Source organism: Chlorocebus sabaeus, chromosome 6 (genome assembly GCF_047675955.1).
Source record: "Chlorocebus sabaeus isolate Y175 chromosome 6, mChlSab1.0.hap1, whole genome shotgun sequence".
Lineage (NCBI taxonomy): Eukaryota > Metazoa > Chordata > Mammalia > Primates > Cercopithecidae > Chlorocebus > Chlorocebus sabaeus.
In genome coordinates, this window is record NC_132909.1 from 48,905,683 (window position 1) to 48,920,387 (window position 14,705).

At 55.2% G+C, this 14,705-nt stretch overlaps 1 protein-coding gene across 3 annotated transcripts; it reads left to right on the forward strand.

The window, feature by feature from the left end:
- The first annotated feature begins 7,384 nt into the window (after positions 1–7,384).
- PODNL1 (podocan like 1) lies at positions 7,385–14,683 on the forward strand. Of its 3 annotated transcripts, XM_007995500.3 has the most exons (10): positions 7,386–7,572; positions 7,661–7,966; positions 9,291–9,384; positions 9,696–9,760; positions 9,910–10,019; positions 11,272–11,428; positions 11,689–11,804; positions 12,225–12,882; positions 13,570–13,718; positions 13,795–14,683. In XM_007995500.3, exons 1-10 carry the CDS (start codon positions 7,570–7,572, stop codon positions 13,943–13,945), a joined length of 1,809 nt encoding a protein of 602 aa, XP_007993691.2. In that variant the 5' UTR covers positions 7,386–7,569; the 3' UTR covers positions 13,946–14,683. The 3 variants fall into 3 exon arrangements, with proteins under 3 accessions (XP_072872974.1, XP_072872975.1, XP_007993691.2); XM_073016873.1 differs by lacking the exon at positions 9,910–10,019 and having other exon boundaries at positions 7,385–7,572; positions 11,297–11,428; XM_073016874.1 differs by lacking the exons at positions 9,910–10,019; positions 11,272–11,428 and having other exon boundaries at positions 7,385–7,572.
- Positions 14,684–14,705: the final 22 nt, after the last annotated feature.

Consider the following 14,705-nt stretch of genomic DNA (forward strand, 5'->3'; position numbering starts at 1 on the left):
ACCATGTTAGCCAGGATGGTCTCGATCTCCTGACCTAGTGATCCACCAGCCTCGGCCTCCCAAAGTGCTGGGATTACAGGCGTGAGCCACCGCGCCTGGCCAAAAATTTTAAAAATTAGCATGGGAGCGGGAGCCTGTACTCCCAGCTACTTGGGAGACTGAGGTGAGAGGATCGCTTGAGCCCAGGAGTTCAAGGCTGCCAGTGAGCCGTGATCGCACCACTGCACTTCAGCCTGGGCAACAGAATGAGATGCTGTCTCAGAAATAATAATAAAAATAAAGAAAGAAAATGGAGAAAAGTGGCCATAGTCAGAGCCGATGGGGTCATTTTCAAGGACGAGATATTGGGATACGGGCAAGGAGACAGGAGTTCATGATGACTTTAGCATCTGAGTGGAATATTTAGCAAAATGTTAGTGCATTTTCTGATATGAGGAAGACTAGGGAGAAGTCAGTTTGGACCAAGTCAGTTGAACACGTAGATGGGACAAACAGACAGTTTTTCCTTCTACATCACATCACTCTCAATCCTTCTCTTCTGACACCAGATGATGGGGGGAGCTTCTTCCAAATCGAGTAATGCCCCAATTCTTTGTGGATGCCAACGTGATGTCCTGCAATTTACTTCAATTCTCTCTCTTTTTTTTTTTTGAAATGGAGTTTTGCTCTTTGTCGCCCAGGCTGGAGTGAAATGGCGCGATCTTGGCTCACTGCAACCTCCGTCTCCCGGGTTCAAGTGATTCTCCTGCCTCAGCCTCCCAAATAGCTGGAATTACAGGCTCGCACGACCAGGCCTGGCTAATTTTTGTATTTTCAGTAGAGACAGGGTTTCGCCATGTTGGCCAGGCTGGTTTTGAGCTCCTGGTCTCAGGTGATCCGCCCACCTTGGCCTCCCAAAGTGCTGGGATTCCAGGCAGGAGACACCACGGCCAGCCTTTTTTTTTTTCCTGAGATAGAGTCTTGCTCTTTCACCCAGGCTGGAGTGCAGTGGTGCAATCTTGGCTGACTGAAAGCTCCGCCTACAATTATTATCAAGGTGTTTTTATGGTAATTTTTTTTTTTTTTTTTTTTTTTTTGAGACAGGCTGGAGTGCAGTGGTGTGATCATAGTTCACTGTAGCCTTGACCTCCCAGGCTCATGCAATTCTCCCACCTCAGCCTGCCGTGTAGCTACAGGTGTCAATAATACAGGGACTACAGGTGCTTATCACCACGCCCAGCTGATTTTTGTATTTTTGGTAGAGACGGGGTTTCACCATGTTGGCCAGGCTGGTCTCAAACTCCTGACCTCGGGTGATCTGCCCACCTTGGCCTCCCAAAGTGTTGAGATTACAGGCGTGAGCTACCACACCCAACCTAATTTTTGTATTTTTAGTGAAGACGGGGTTTCACCATGTTGGCCAGGCTGGTCTTGAACTCCTGACCTCAGGTGATCCACCTACTTTGGCCTCCCAAAGTGCTGGAATTACAGGCGTGAGCCATTGCGCACAGCCAAGACTTCCCTATTTCTGGTCATTGGTCACTTGGACTCTCCCTTAATACGCATATGTATTTGTTTACAAATAACCCAACTGTACAGGTGCATTTAGACCACTCTTTCTAGTCTATGAATTAAATCATACCTGGAAAATGGCCATAAAACAGGATGGGGCAAGTAAATAGAACTAGAAATTACGATTCATTTCCCACATCCAACTTTGGAGACCAGTGGTTTTGAACACAGAAAGCCTTGGGCTCAGTTTTCGTTGTGGTCCCAACTCCTCATTGCTTCCCTCTTACAGGTCATCCTGCTTTTATGCAGTAGTGATAGAAACTCAAATTTTTTTTTTTTTTTTTTTCCAAGACAGAGTCTTGCTGTGTCTCCCAGGCCAGAATGCATGGCTCGATCTTGGCTCACTGCAACCTCTGCCTCCTGGGTTCAAGCAATTCTCCTGCCTCAGCCTCCCGAGTAAGCTAGGATTACAGGTACCCACCACCACGTCCGGCTAATTTTTGTATTTTTAGTAGAGATGGCTTTCACTGTGTTGGCCAGGCTGGTCTCAAACTCCTTACCTCGTGATCCGCCCACCTCAGCCTCCCAAAGTGCTAGAATTACAGGTATGAGCCACTGCACCCAGCCAAGAAACTCTGTTTTTATCTGGACATGTGGCTTGCCAGTAGAAAGATAGTGTTTCTCAGCCTCCTTGAAGTTAGCAGTGCGTATCTACCATTTCCTTTCTTTTTTATTGGAGACAGGGTCTTGCTCTATTGCCCAAGTTGGAGTGCAGTGGCACTTCACCTAGGCTCAAGCAATCCTCCCACTTCAGCCTCCCAAGGAGCTGGAACTACACTGTGCCCAGCGAATTCAAAAAAAAATTTTTTTTGAAATGGAGTCACGCTCTGTTGCCCAGGCTGGAGTGCAGTGGCGTGATCTCGGCTCACTGCAACCTGTGCCTCCTGAGCTCAAGCGATTCTCCTGCCTCAGTCTCCTGAGTAGCTGGGATTACAGTCATACACCACTATACACAGCTAATTTTTTTTTTTTTTTTTTTTGTATTTTTTAGTTGACATGGGATTTCTTCCACCACGCTGGCCAGGCTGGTCTCAAACTCCCGACCTCACATGATCTGCCCGTCTCCTAAAGTGCGGGGATTACAGGTGTGAGCATTTTGGGTGCACGGCCGGATAAATGCTGATTATAATAAATAATAAATACTGATTACGCCAGGCTCCATGCTGGATGCTGGGACTACATTGATGGACCATAGTCCATTGTTATCCCTGCAGAGGCCCCTGCTGGGTAGTGCAGAGCTGGGCAGGACTGGGCAGGACTGGGCAGGACAGGATGGCAGAAGGGGAGTTTGTTGCAGGGAGATAAGGCCAGTGGGTTATTCACCGGAGCAATGGTTAGGTTCCTAGCCAATCAGCACATTCCATCCCTCTGGCCCCCAGGGATTGGTTCTGGATGGACATATGACCAAATTTAGGCCAATGAGATTTAAGTTTGAGGCTTTCTGCTAAAGTCAGGGAAGAACGCATGTTGGTTCTGGGAATATCTTAGCACCACATGCAGAAGCCTGCAGGTAGAGTTCAGAGTTCACGAAAGAATTCATCTAAAAGATATCACTGAAGCCCCTGGATCCAGCTGTGCCTGAAGGATACAGGTTTTCTGTTCATGAATCAATAAATGCCCTTGTTTGTATTAGCTAGTTCAGTTTGGGTTCTCCTTCCTTTGCAATGGAAAGAGGCTTGCCAGGAACTCAAACATCTTGGTTCTTATTGCCGCTTCCCTGGGGGCTAGGACTGGTACAGTAGTCCTGTCTCCCTAGAGTTACCCCATGACTCTGCTAACGAGACTGAGGAACCTCCACCCAACGTCCAAGCTAATGGCCATCCATCCCATGGGGAGTACTTGAGATAGGACCTGTTGTTCTCTTCTGGCCAACACTAAGACCTGTCTCCTGTCTCACCCCACGAAGTGGGATTCTCAGGAGGTCACAGAGCCCTAGGAAACATGAACAAATAACCACCTCTCTGGGCCCGTGTTTCCTAACTTTTTTTTTTTTTTTTTTTTGAGATGGAGTCTCACACTGTTGCCCAGGCTGGAGTGCAGTGATGCAATCTCGGCTCACTGCAACCTCCACCTCCCAGGTTCAAGAGATTCTCCTGCCTCAGCCTCCCAAGTAGCTGGGATTACAGGTGCCTGCTGCCACGCCTGGCTAGTTTTTTTGTATTTTTAGTAGAGATGGGGTTTTACCTTGTTGGCCAGGATGGTCTTGAACTCCTGACCTTAGGTGATCTGCCCACCTCAGCCTCCCAAAATGCTGGGATTACAGGCGTGAGCCACGGCGCCCAGCCACTGTTTCTTGATCACTTCCTCCCTCCCCTGTATCACTGCCTGCCTTCTCTGGGATAAATGCACTCAATCCTTGTCTCAAGCTCTACTTCTGGGAGACTCCAACTCAGGGCCTTGGCCACTCCCAAGCTGAGCAGACACTAAACTTTTTTTTTTTTTTTTTTTTTTTTGAGACGGAGTCTCACTGTCGCCCAGGCTGGAGTGCAGTGGTGTGATCTTGGCTCACCGTAACCTCCAGCTCTTAGGTTCAAGTGATTCTCCGGCATTAGCCTCCTGAGTAGCTGGGATTACAGGCACGCACCACCATGCCCAGGAAATTTTTGTATTTTTAGTAGAGACGGGGTTTCACCATATTGGCCAGGCTGGTTTCGAACTCCTGACCTCAGGTGATCCACCCGCCTTGATCTCCCAAAGTGCTGAGATTACAGTTGTGAGCCACTGTGCCCGGCCAACACTATACTTTTATTTTTTCTATTTTTATTTATTTTATTTTATTTTATTCTTGAGACAGAGTCTTGCTCTGTCGCCCAGGCTGGAGTGCAGTGGAGCAATCTCCGCTCACTGCAAGCTCTGCCTCCTGGGTTCACACCATTCTCCTGCCTCAGCCTCCCGAGTAGCTGGGACTACAGGTGCCCGCCACCATGCCCGGCTAATTGTTTGTATTTTTTTTAGTAGAGATGGGGTTTCACCGTGGTCTTGATCTCCTGACCTCGTGGTCCGCCTGCCTCAGCCTCCCAAAGTGCTGGAATTACAGGCACGAGCCACCGCACCCGGCTACTAACTTTTATTTTTATTTATTTATTCATTTTTGAGACAGGGTCTCACTCTGTCATCCAGGCTGGTGTGCAGTAGCGTGAACATGGCTCACTGCAGTTTCGACCTCCTGGGCTCATGTGATCCTCCCACCTCAGCCTCCCTGGTAGCTGGGACTACAGGCAAGCACCACCATACCCTGCTATGTTTTGTTTTGTTTGAGACAGAGTCTCACACTGTAGCCCAGGCTGGAGTGCAGTAGCATGACCTCTGCTCACTGCAACCTCCGCCTCCTGGATTCAAGCCATTTTCCTGCCTCAGCCTCCAGAGTAGCTGGGATTACAGGCACATGCCACCACGCCAAGCTAATTTTTGTATTTTTAGTAGAGATGGGGTTTCACCACGTTGGCCAGGCTGGTCTTGAACTCCTGACCTCAGCTGATCCGCCCGCCTCGGCCTCCCAAAGTGCTGGGATTACAGGTGTGAGCCACTGTGCCTGGCCCCCGCTAAGTTTTAAAAAAAAGTTTAGAGACGGGGTCTCACCATTACTGCCCAGGCTGGTCTCGAACTCCTGGGCTTGAGCCATCCTCCTTTCTCAGCTTCCAAAAGTGTTGAGATTATACAGGCGTGAGCCACCACACCCAGCCACCATTCTTAAAATGTTCTACCCACTCCCTCGTTTTGCTTCAAGACAGTTCTTTGAGGGAGGGGGTTTGTCATTCACCCCCCCCCACGTTTTTTTTTCTTTATTTAAAAACAGGGTTTTACTCTGTTGCCCAGACTGGCGTACAGTGGCACATAGCTTATTATAACCTCAAACTTGAGCCCAGGGGCTCAAGTGATCCTCCTGCCTTCGCCTCCTGAGTAGCTGGGACTATGGGTGTGCACCACCATACCAGGCTAGTTATTGTTGTTGTTGTTATTATTATTATTATTATTATTATTATTATTGAGACAGAGTCTCGCTCTGTTGCCCAGGCTGGAGTGCAGTGACGTGATCTCCACCTCCCAGGTTCAAGCGATTCTTGTGCCTCAGTCTCTGGAGTAGGTAGGATTATAGGCACGTGCCATCATGCCCAGCTAATTTTTGTATTTTTAGTAGAGATGGGGTTTCACCAAGTTGGCCTGGCTGCTCTGGAACTCCTGACCTCAGGTGATCTGCCTGCCTAAGCCTCCCAAAGTGCTGGGATTACAGGTGTGAGCCACGGAGCCCAGCCTAGACTAATTTTTTTTTTAATTTATTTTTATTTTTATTTTTTATTTTTTATTTTTTCGAGACGGAGTCTTGCTCTGTCGCCCAGGCTGGAGTGCAGTGGTCGGATCTCAGCTCACTGCAAGCTCCGCCTCCCGGATTTACGCCATTCTCCTGCCTCAGCCTCCTGAGTAGCTGGGACTACAGGCGCCCGCCACCTCGCCCACCTAGGTTTTTGTATTTTTTTTTAGTAGAGACAGGGTTTCACCTTGTTAGCCAGGATGGTCTCGATCTCCTGACCTCATGATCCGCCCATCTCGGCCTCCCAAAGTGCTGGAATTACAGGCTTGAGCCACCGCGCCCGGCCTAATTTATTTTTAGAGACAGGGTCTCACTATATTACCCATTCTGGTCTCAAATTCCTGGCCTCGAGAGATCCTCCTAGCCAGATGCAGTGGCTCACGCCTGTAATCCCAACACTTTGGGAGGCTGAGGTGGGCAAATCACCTGAGGTCAGGAGTTCGAGACCAGCCTGGCCAACTTGGCGAAACCCTGTCTGTACTAAAACTACAAAAATTAGCTGGGCATGGTGGCAGGCGCCTATAATCCCAGCTACTCAGGAGGCTGAGGTAGGAGGATCAGTTGATCCCCAGAGGTGGAGGTTACAGTGAGCCTAGATCACGCCACTGCATTCTAACCTAGGCGACAGAATGACAGAGTGAGACTCTGTCTCAAAAAAAAAAAAAAAAAAGAGATCCTCCTGTCTCAGCTTCCCAAAGCACTGGGATTACAGATATAAACCACAACACCCAAGCTGTCAATCCCATTTTATGTGTGGGAAAGCTGAGGTCTGGGCAGGAGAAGGACCTGTCTGAAGCCGCCCTGTTGCTAAGTGGTGGGTCTGGGAGATTTGACCTTAGGTGGAGACCAGCTTGGCACCCCCAGCCACAGGTGCGAAAGCCATGGGTTATGCCAGGCACTGTTCTGAATGCACACTTCATATAATCCTTACAACACTGTGGGGAGTACGGGGTGGTAAGCCAACCATTGCCCCACTTGACAGAGAGGGAAACCAAGGCCCTGAGAGGTGGCACAGCCCAGGTTCAAACCCAGGCAGGCTGGCACCAAGCTCACACTCTTAACCACCAGGCTGATGCCTGGATATATGTAATTTCCTTCCAGGCGGCTGTGGCCATTTGTCGGGGGAGGAGGGGGCGGGTATCTGGAGCGAGATCAGCCAGCAGAGGGGATATGGGTGCCAGGCAGCAGACCTGGTCAGGAGCTCCCAGGCTGGCATCTGGGCTGCCAGGCTAACCTCAGGCCTCTCTAATCCCTCACTGCTGCCCGCCCCTGCTTCTCGGAACTCTCCTGTGCCCCAAAGCTCCCCCCATCCCTCCATCCCCGCCCCTACTCCTGCGGTCGTCCCAAATACCAGACAGGACGAATCTCAGCTTTTCCCCAAACATTCCTTGTTCTTGTGGCCCGGCCCAGGCTGGCTGAGGTTACGAAAGCAGAGATGGGGTGGTTGTTGACGGGAGGGGGGACCAAGGGGATGGGCTGGCCTGTCCTCACCACCCCATCCGGCCGCCTGCCCGTCCTCCCCAGGGCGGGGAAGGGGGTGGGCCAGCTCCCCCAAAGCCCCAGGAGAACAGGCTGTTGTGGGGGGTGGCCTGGGTCTGGAGATGGGGGGCAGTGGTGGCCACAGCAGAGACTCCAGGAGGTGACCGCCTGGTTTCCATTAGGGAGTCCTGGTCAGCAGCTTGGGCGAGACGGCAGAGTCAGGGCTGGCCATGGTAAGGTGGGGCACGGGAGGGTCTGAGGGTGGGGCCTGCCTGCCTCCCCACCCCCACTCTGCCAACTGGCCACTGCCTCCCCACTAAGACCCTCCCCGAGGAGGGGATGCTCCAGTCACCATGGCGACCCCGCGCCCAGCCCGGAGACACGCTGACCCTCCCTTCCCCGAAGTGGCTGAGCCTGCTGCTGCTCTTGCTGTTGCCGGGCCCCCTGCCCGTGGCTGGCATGGAGGATGCTGCCTTCCCTCACCTGGGGGAGAGCTCGCAGCCCCCGCCCCGGGCCTGCCCCCTGCGCTGCTCCTGCCCCCGAGTCGACACTGTGGACTGTGATGGCTTGGACCTTCGGGTGTTCCCGGACAACATCACCAGAGCCGCTCAGCACCTCTCCTTGCAGGTGGGGCCCAGGGATGGGAGTGGGGGCACCCAGGGCTGAGACCTAGAGGTGAGGGGAGCTGGAGGGGTGCCCTGGGGCTGAGGAGCGTGGTGGGGTGTAGGAACACACGTGCGGGAGGGCGGTGTGGAGCTGGCTGCGATGGAGCTTTGCCTGGGCAGATTGGCTCTGCATGCCCCAGGTGAGGGGGTGAGTGTGGACATGCTGGAAGTTGTTGGGGACTGAGGGTTAGTGGGTGTGAGGGTCAACATCTTGGCGGTTATAGTGTTGTTTGGAGTCAGTGTGATGGGGAGTTTGGGGTTATGGGGATGTTGTGGCATTGGGGGTTGATGGTGGGGGTGTTGGGGCATGTGGGATCGATTGTGGGGGTGATGGCACATTTGGGGTTGGTTGTGGGGGTGATGGCGCATTTGGGGGCGATTGTGGGGGTGATGGCACATTTGGGGGCGGTTGTGGGGGTGATGGCACATTTGGGGGCGGTTGTGGGGGTGATGGCACATTTGGGGGCGGTTCTGGGGGTGATGGCACATTTGGGGGCGGTTCTGGGGGTGATGGCACATTTGGGGGCGGTTCTGGGGATGATGGCACATTTGGGGTCGGTCGTGGGAGTGATGGCACATTTGGGGGCGGTCGTGGGGGTGATGGCACATTTGGGGTCGGTCGTGGGGGTGATGGCACATTTGGGGTCGGTCGTGGGGGTGATGGCACATTTCGGGTCGATTGTGGGGGTGATGGCACATTTGGGGGCGGTTGTGGGGGTGATGGCACATTTCGGGTCGATTGTGGGGGTGATGGCACATTTGGGGTCAGTTGTGGGGGTGATGGCACATTTGGGGGCGGTTGTGGGGGTGATGGCACATTTGGGGGCGGTTCTGGGGGTGATGGCACATTTGGGGGCGGTCGTGGGGGTGATGGCACATTTGGGGGCGGTCGTGGGGGTGATGGCACATTTCGGGTCGATCGTGGGAGTGATGGCACATTTCGGGTCGATCGTGGGGGTGATGGCACATTTCGGGTCGATCGTGGGGGTGATGGCACATTTGGGGTCGATCGTGGGGGCGATGGCACTTTTGGGGTTGATTGTGGGGGTGTTGGGGGACCTGGGGTCGGTTGTGGGGTGATGGCGCATTTGGGGTCGGTTGTGCGGGTTTGGGGTTTGACATCTTGGCAGTTACAAGACCGGTCAGGATGATGGGGTGTTTAGGATCAACTGTGGGGGTGAAGATGGGATGAGGCTGGTTTGGGCTGATGGGAAGTTGAGAATCAGTGCCTGGGGTCACTTGGTCATGGGGTCACAGGTGTGAACACCCCAACTCTTGCCCTGCAGAACAACCAGCTCCAGGAACTCCCCTACAATGAGCTGTCCCGTCTCAGTGGCCTGCGAACCCTCAACCTCCACAACAACCTCATCTCCTCAGAAGGTGAGGGGCAGAGGGAGGCAGCCTCTCTGGGGCTGAAGGACTGACCAAGGTCTCAGCTGCCATCCCCTTCCCCCACCCCGTCTGCGGGCAGCTCTGTCGCAGTTCCCAGAACTGCCCTTTGCTGAGCAGGATGGAAACTCAGGGGCTGGGGTGGGGGTTGGGGGCTGTGGCTTTTGAGTAGGGATGGGGAGGAGGGGATCTGAGGGCCTGGGGAGCCTCTGCCAGTTCCCAGCCCAGAGCCCTGAGGCAGCTGGAAGCCCAGACTCCCCCTCCACCCAAGACCAGGCCTTCACTGCCCCCCACTCTCCCAGGCCTTCCTGACGAGGCCTTCGAGTCCCTCACCCAGCTGCAGCACATCTACGTGGCTCACAACAAGGTGAGCCCCCAGCCCCACCCGCAGGCTGAGCCCAGAGAGGGTGCAGCTTCGGTCACACAGCCCAGGGTGTGGAGGGGACAGCTCTGCTGGGGAAGGGGTGGGGCCAGGGCACACCAGGACCAGTGCGGCTGTGGGCTGTGTCCCCACAGCTCTCAGTGGCCCCTCAGTTTCTGCCCCGGTCCCTCCGCGTCGCGGATCTGGCTGCCAACCAAGTGACGGAGATCTTCCCCCTCACCTTTGGGGAGAAGCCGGCACTCAGGTAGGCCCTGGCCCAGCCCAGGCCCCCAGGCCTCAGATACGTCTGGGTCACGCCTGGTTCTAGGAGCAATGAGGGAGTTAAGACCTTGCCCTTGGCCGGGCGCAGTGGCTCACTCCTGTAACCCCAGCACTTTGTGAGGCCAAGATGGGAGGATCATCTGGGATCAGGGGTTCGAGACCAGCCTGGCCAAGTCTCTACATAAAATACAAAAATTAGCTGGGTGTGGTGGCACATGCCTGGAATCCCAGCCACTCAGGAGGCTGAGGTAGGACACTTGCTTGAACCTAGGAGGTGGAGGGTGCAGTGAGAGGAGATCGTGCCGCTGCACTCAAGCCTGGGTGACAGAGTGAGACTCTGTCTCAAAATTTAAAAAAAAAAAAAAAAATGCCTTGCCCTGGAAGGCTTAACTGGGGGCAGATCCCTTGCTTGGGGAGTGAGAGGAGGGCACAGTTATACCCTGGGAGGAGAGTGAGGGGGAAGACAGGGCCCTGTATGCTGTGTCAGAACTCCAGACTGAGGTGGAGACAGTATGTGCGGGGACACACACACACACTCTTACACAGACTCACATACACACCTGCACACACAACCACACGAACACATGCTTATGCACACACGTGCAATCACGTGCACACACAAGCACACAGACTCACATACACACCTGCACACACTTCCAATCACATGCATACAGACACACACTCATGCATGCACATGCAGTAACATCCTCACACAAGCACACACACAGACTCACATACACACCTGCACACACTTCCAATCACATGCACACAGGCACACACTCATGCACATATGTACACACATGCACCCACGCAGTCTTGCACATGCATACATACACACAGTTGCACACTCACATACACACACACACACACACACTTATGCACAGGCACATAGCACATAGCACACACTTGCGTATACATACACACATGCACACCCACACACTCTGACAATCACACGTGCACACACACTCCACATATGCACACACTTGTTACACTTACACATGCACACTGCTCACACACATGCACACACATCTGTTCATACAACACATACACACACTCACCTGCACACCTACACACAGTCACATGCACACATGCACAATTACGCTCACACAGACCCTACACATGCACACACACACACACACACACACACTGAAGGCGACCCTGAGCAGAGTATGGTGTGGGAGTAGGGTGGTGGGAGGCGAGGGGCAGGCTGGTGGCCGGAGCCTGGCTCTCCTCAGGTCCGTGTACCTCCACAACAACCAGCTGAGCAACGCTGGCCTGCCCCCTGACGCCTTCCGCGGCTCCGAGGCCGTCACCACCCTCAGCGTCTCCAACAACCGGCTCAGTTACCTGCCGCCCAGCCTGCCACCCTCACTTGAGCGGCTCCACCTGCAGGTAGCTCTGCTGTAGGTCCCACCCTGGGCCAGACTCCCTTCATCTCTTTCCAGGGGGACCCCTCCAGTTCCTAGTTTTCCATCCTTCCCAATTGCCCCTCAGAATTCCAGTGGTCGGAGTTAGCTTTCTTTGAATCACTTTATTGGAAATCACTTTGAGCTCAAGGCAAGCTCCTCGTCACTCCCTCACTCAAGAGCCTTCTGTGGCTTCCCGCTGCCCTCATCCCAGACTCAGGTCTCATTCTGTTCTCCCTTCTCCAGAACAATCTCATCTCCAAGGTGCCCCGAGGAGCCCTGAGCCGCCAGACTCAACTCCGCGAGCTCTACCTCCAGCACAACCAGCTGACCGACAGCGGCCTGGATGCCACCACCTTCAGGTACAGGATGGTAGGGGCAGAAGGGGCTGAGAATTTATAGTTGGGGATCCCAATCTTCAGTCCCCCTTCCCTGGATGGCTCCTAAGCCACGGCCTCATTTACTGAGTGTCTGCTGCTCACTGGGCTCGGCAGAGCACTGGGTGGGTGTCCCTGTTCCCCACAGCCCTGCACTGACATCGTAAGTCTCACATGCATTTCCATCTCCCCTCTACCCTGGTCACCCCCGTAGCTAACTCTCAGGCTGGAATCTGCCCTGAGCACCCCAAGTTTATCTCCTACCCAGCTCTCTCAATGCATCACTCCCAAGTTGAAATCTCCGGCTTAAATCTGTCTCAGGACCACTCCCCAACCTCCCCGCCAAAATCTGTCAGGCACCCCACTCCAAGTGCCCCACCTGACACTGACCCTCTCTCCTACCAGCAAGCTGCATAGCCTTGAATACCTGGATCTCTCCCATAACCAGCTGACCACCGTGCCCGCCGGCCTGCCCCGGACCCTGGCTATCCTGCACCTGGGCCGCAACCGCATCCGACAGGTGGAGGCAGCTCGGCTGCAAGGGGCGCGTGGTCTGCGCTATTTGTTGCTGCAGCACAACCAGCTGGGGAGCTCAGGGCTGCCCGCTGGGGCTCTGCGGCCGCTGCGGGGCCTGCACACGCTGCACCTCTATGGCAATGGGCTGGACCGCGTGCCTCTGGCCCTGCCCCGCCGCCTGCGTGCCCTGGTGCTGCCCCACAACCACGTGGCCACGCTGGGTGCCCGCGACCTGGCCGCCACACCGGGCCTGATGGAGCTTAACCTGGCCTATAACCGCCTGACCAGCGCCCGCGTGCACCACCGGGCCTTCCGCCGGCTGCGCACCCTGCGCAGCCTGGACCTGGCAGGGAATCAGCTAACCCGGCTCCCCATGGGCCTGCCCACTGGCCTGCACACCCTGCGGCTGCAGCGCAACCAGCTGCGGATGCTCGAGCCCGAACCTCTGACTGGCCTGGACCAACTGCAGGAGCTCAGCCTGGCGCACAACCGGCTCCGGGTTGGTGACATCGGGCCAGGCACCTGGCATGAGCTCCAAGCCCTCCAGGTCAGGCACAGGCTGGTTAGGCACACTATCCCCAGGGCCCCTCCATCCCCCTGCCTGCACTGCCACATCCCAAACATTCTAGTTAGCTGGTCAAGCAATCAGAACAAGAAAATGGTAAGAGTGGGTTAGAAGGTGATGAGGAGGCTGGGTGAGGTGGCTCATGCCTGTAATCCCAGTGCTTTGGGAAGCCAAGGCAGGAGAATCGCTTTAGGCTATGGGTTTGAGACCAGCCTGGCAACATAGCAAGACCCTATCTCTACCAAAAAAACCTAGCCAAGCATGGTGTTGCATGCCTGTAGTCCCAGCTATTCAGGAGACTGAGGCGGGAGGATCGCTTGAGCCCAGAAGTTTGAGGCAGCAGTGAGCCATGATCAGGCCACTGCCCTTCAGACTGGGCAACACAGCAAGACCCTGTCTCTTGAAAAAAAAAAAAGTGATGAGAGAGGTATGGTGCGATTGACTGAATCATTTAATCAAGTGGGGACCCGTCTGTCTGTGCCTTCCCGGGAAGGGCCTTAGTTTACCACTGCAGAGGGGAGGAATTTGGCAGTCATGTGGGGTGGGGGCAGATGGGACAGGCTGGTAAGAAGGAGGCAGGAGACTTTCAAGGAGAGAGGTTGGGGGCTGGCTGAGCTGAGTGGCCCAGGCCTGCGGCTGCCACGACGCCATCTATAACCCCCTGCCCAGATGCTGGACCTCAGCCACAACGAGCTGTCCTTTGTGCCCCCGGACCTGCCTGAGGCCCTGGAGGAGCTGCACCTTGAGGGCAATCGAATCGGCCACGTGGGCCCCGAGGCCTTCCTCAGCACGCCCCGCCTGCGTGCCCTCTTCCTCAGGTGCCCCGAGGGTGGCTGGAGGGGTGGAGGTGGGCAGGGGAGGGCCTGGGAGGGTCACGACCGCCTCTCTGTGCAGGGCCAACAGGCTTCACGTGACGAGCATCGCGGCCGAGGCCTTCCTGGGGCTCCCAAACCTGCGCGTGGTGGACACAGCAGGGAATCCGGAGCAGGTCCTGATCCAGCTGCCTCCCACCACCCCACGTGGGCCACGGGCAGGGGGTCCCTGATCCTGGAGAAGTCCAGCAGAGCAGCCCAGACTCCTGGGGCTCCGCTGGGCCGTGGACTGAAGAGACAACACCCACCGTGGGCCCTCTGTCTGGCTCTCCTGGGCCTCCAGGGCTGGGCCTGCTCTGCCTGGCACTGGCCAAGGCACCGAGGCACGCAGCTGGCATACTCCAGGCTCACAGACCACGCTGGCCTGGCAGGACACGCCCTACCCCAAACTCCCAACACGGATGGAGGCAGCAACAATAAAGCCAAACCCTTCCAGCGCTCAGCACGGACCAGGCACCCTTCGGGGGCTCTGTCCACAGACTCCTCCCCACGACCAGTCCAGCTGGGGAAACTGAGGCTCTCCGAAGCTAAGTGGGTCAGGACTGAATTTTGAGGTCCTAAGACACACACTGGGGTCACCAGGCAGCACCCTGTGCGACCCAGCCACGTGTGATTGCAGGGACGCCCAAGGCCACCCACTGAAAAAACACTGGGTGACAGATACAGGGCCCCTCACGTGTATCCCCCACACAGCAAGCATGGGAATGAAATGCACCCTTCAAGCTGGATGTGTGGTGGTGCCCTTCTGTAATCCATTACTCAGGAGGCCGAGGCAGGAGGATTACGTGAGCCCAGGAGTCGGAGGCTTCAATGAGCTGATTGTGCCACTGCACTCCAGCCTGGGAGACAGAGGGAAACCCGGTCTCTAAAAAAAAAAAAAAGCGCCTTTCACAAGCACACTGCCCCTCCCCAAACCTGCTCCCCTAACAGGCA

Coding starts and splice junctions, on each gene's coding strand:
- PODNL1 (XM_007995500.3), top strand. Junction 9,761..9,909: donor TCTACGTGGCTCACAACAAG/GTGAGCCCCCAG, acceptor GTGTCCCCACAG/CTCTCAGTGGCCCCTCAGTT. Junction 11,429..11,688: donor TTGAGCGGCTCCACCTGCAG/GTAGCTCTGCTG, acceptor TCCCTTCTCCAG/AACAATCTCATCTCCAAGGT.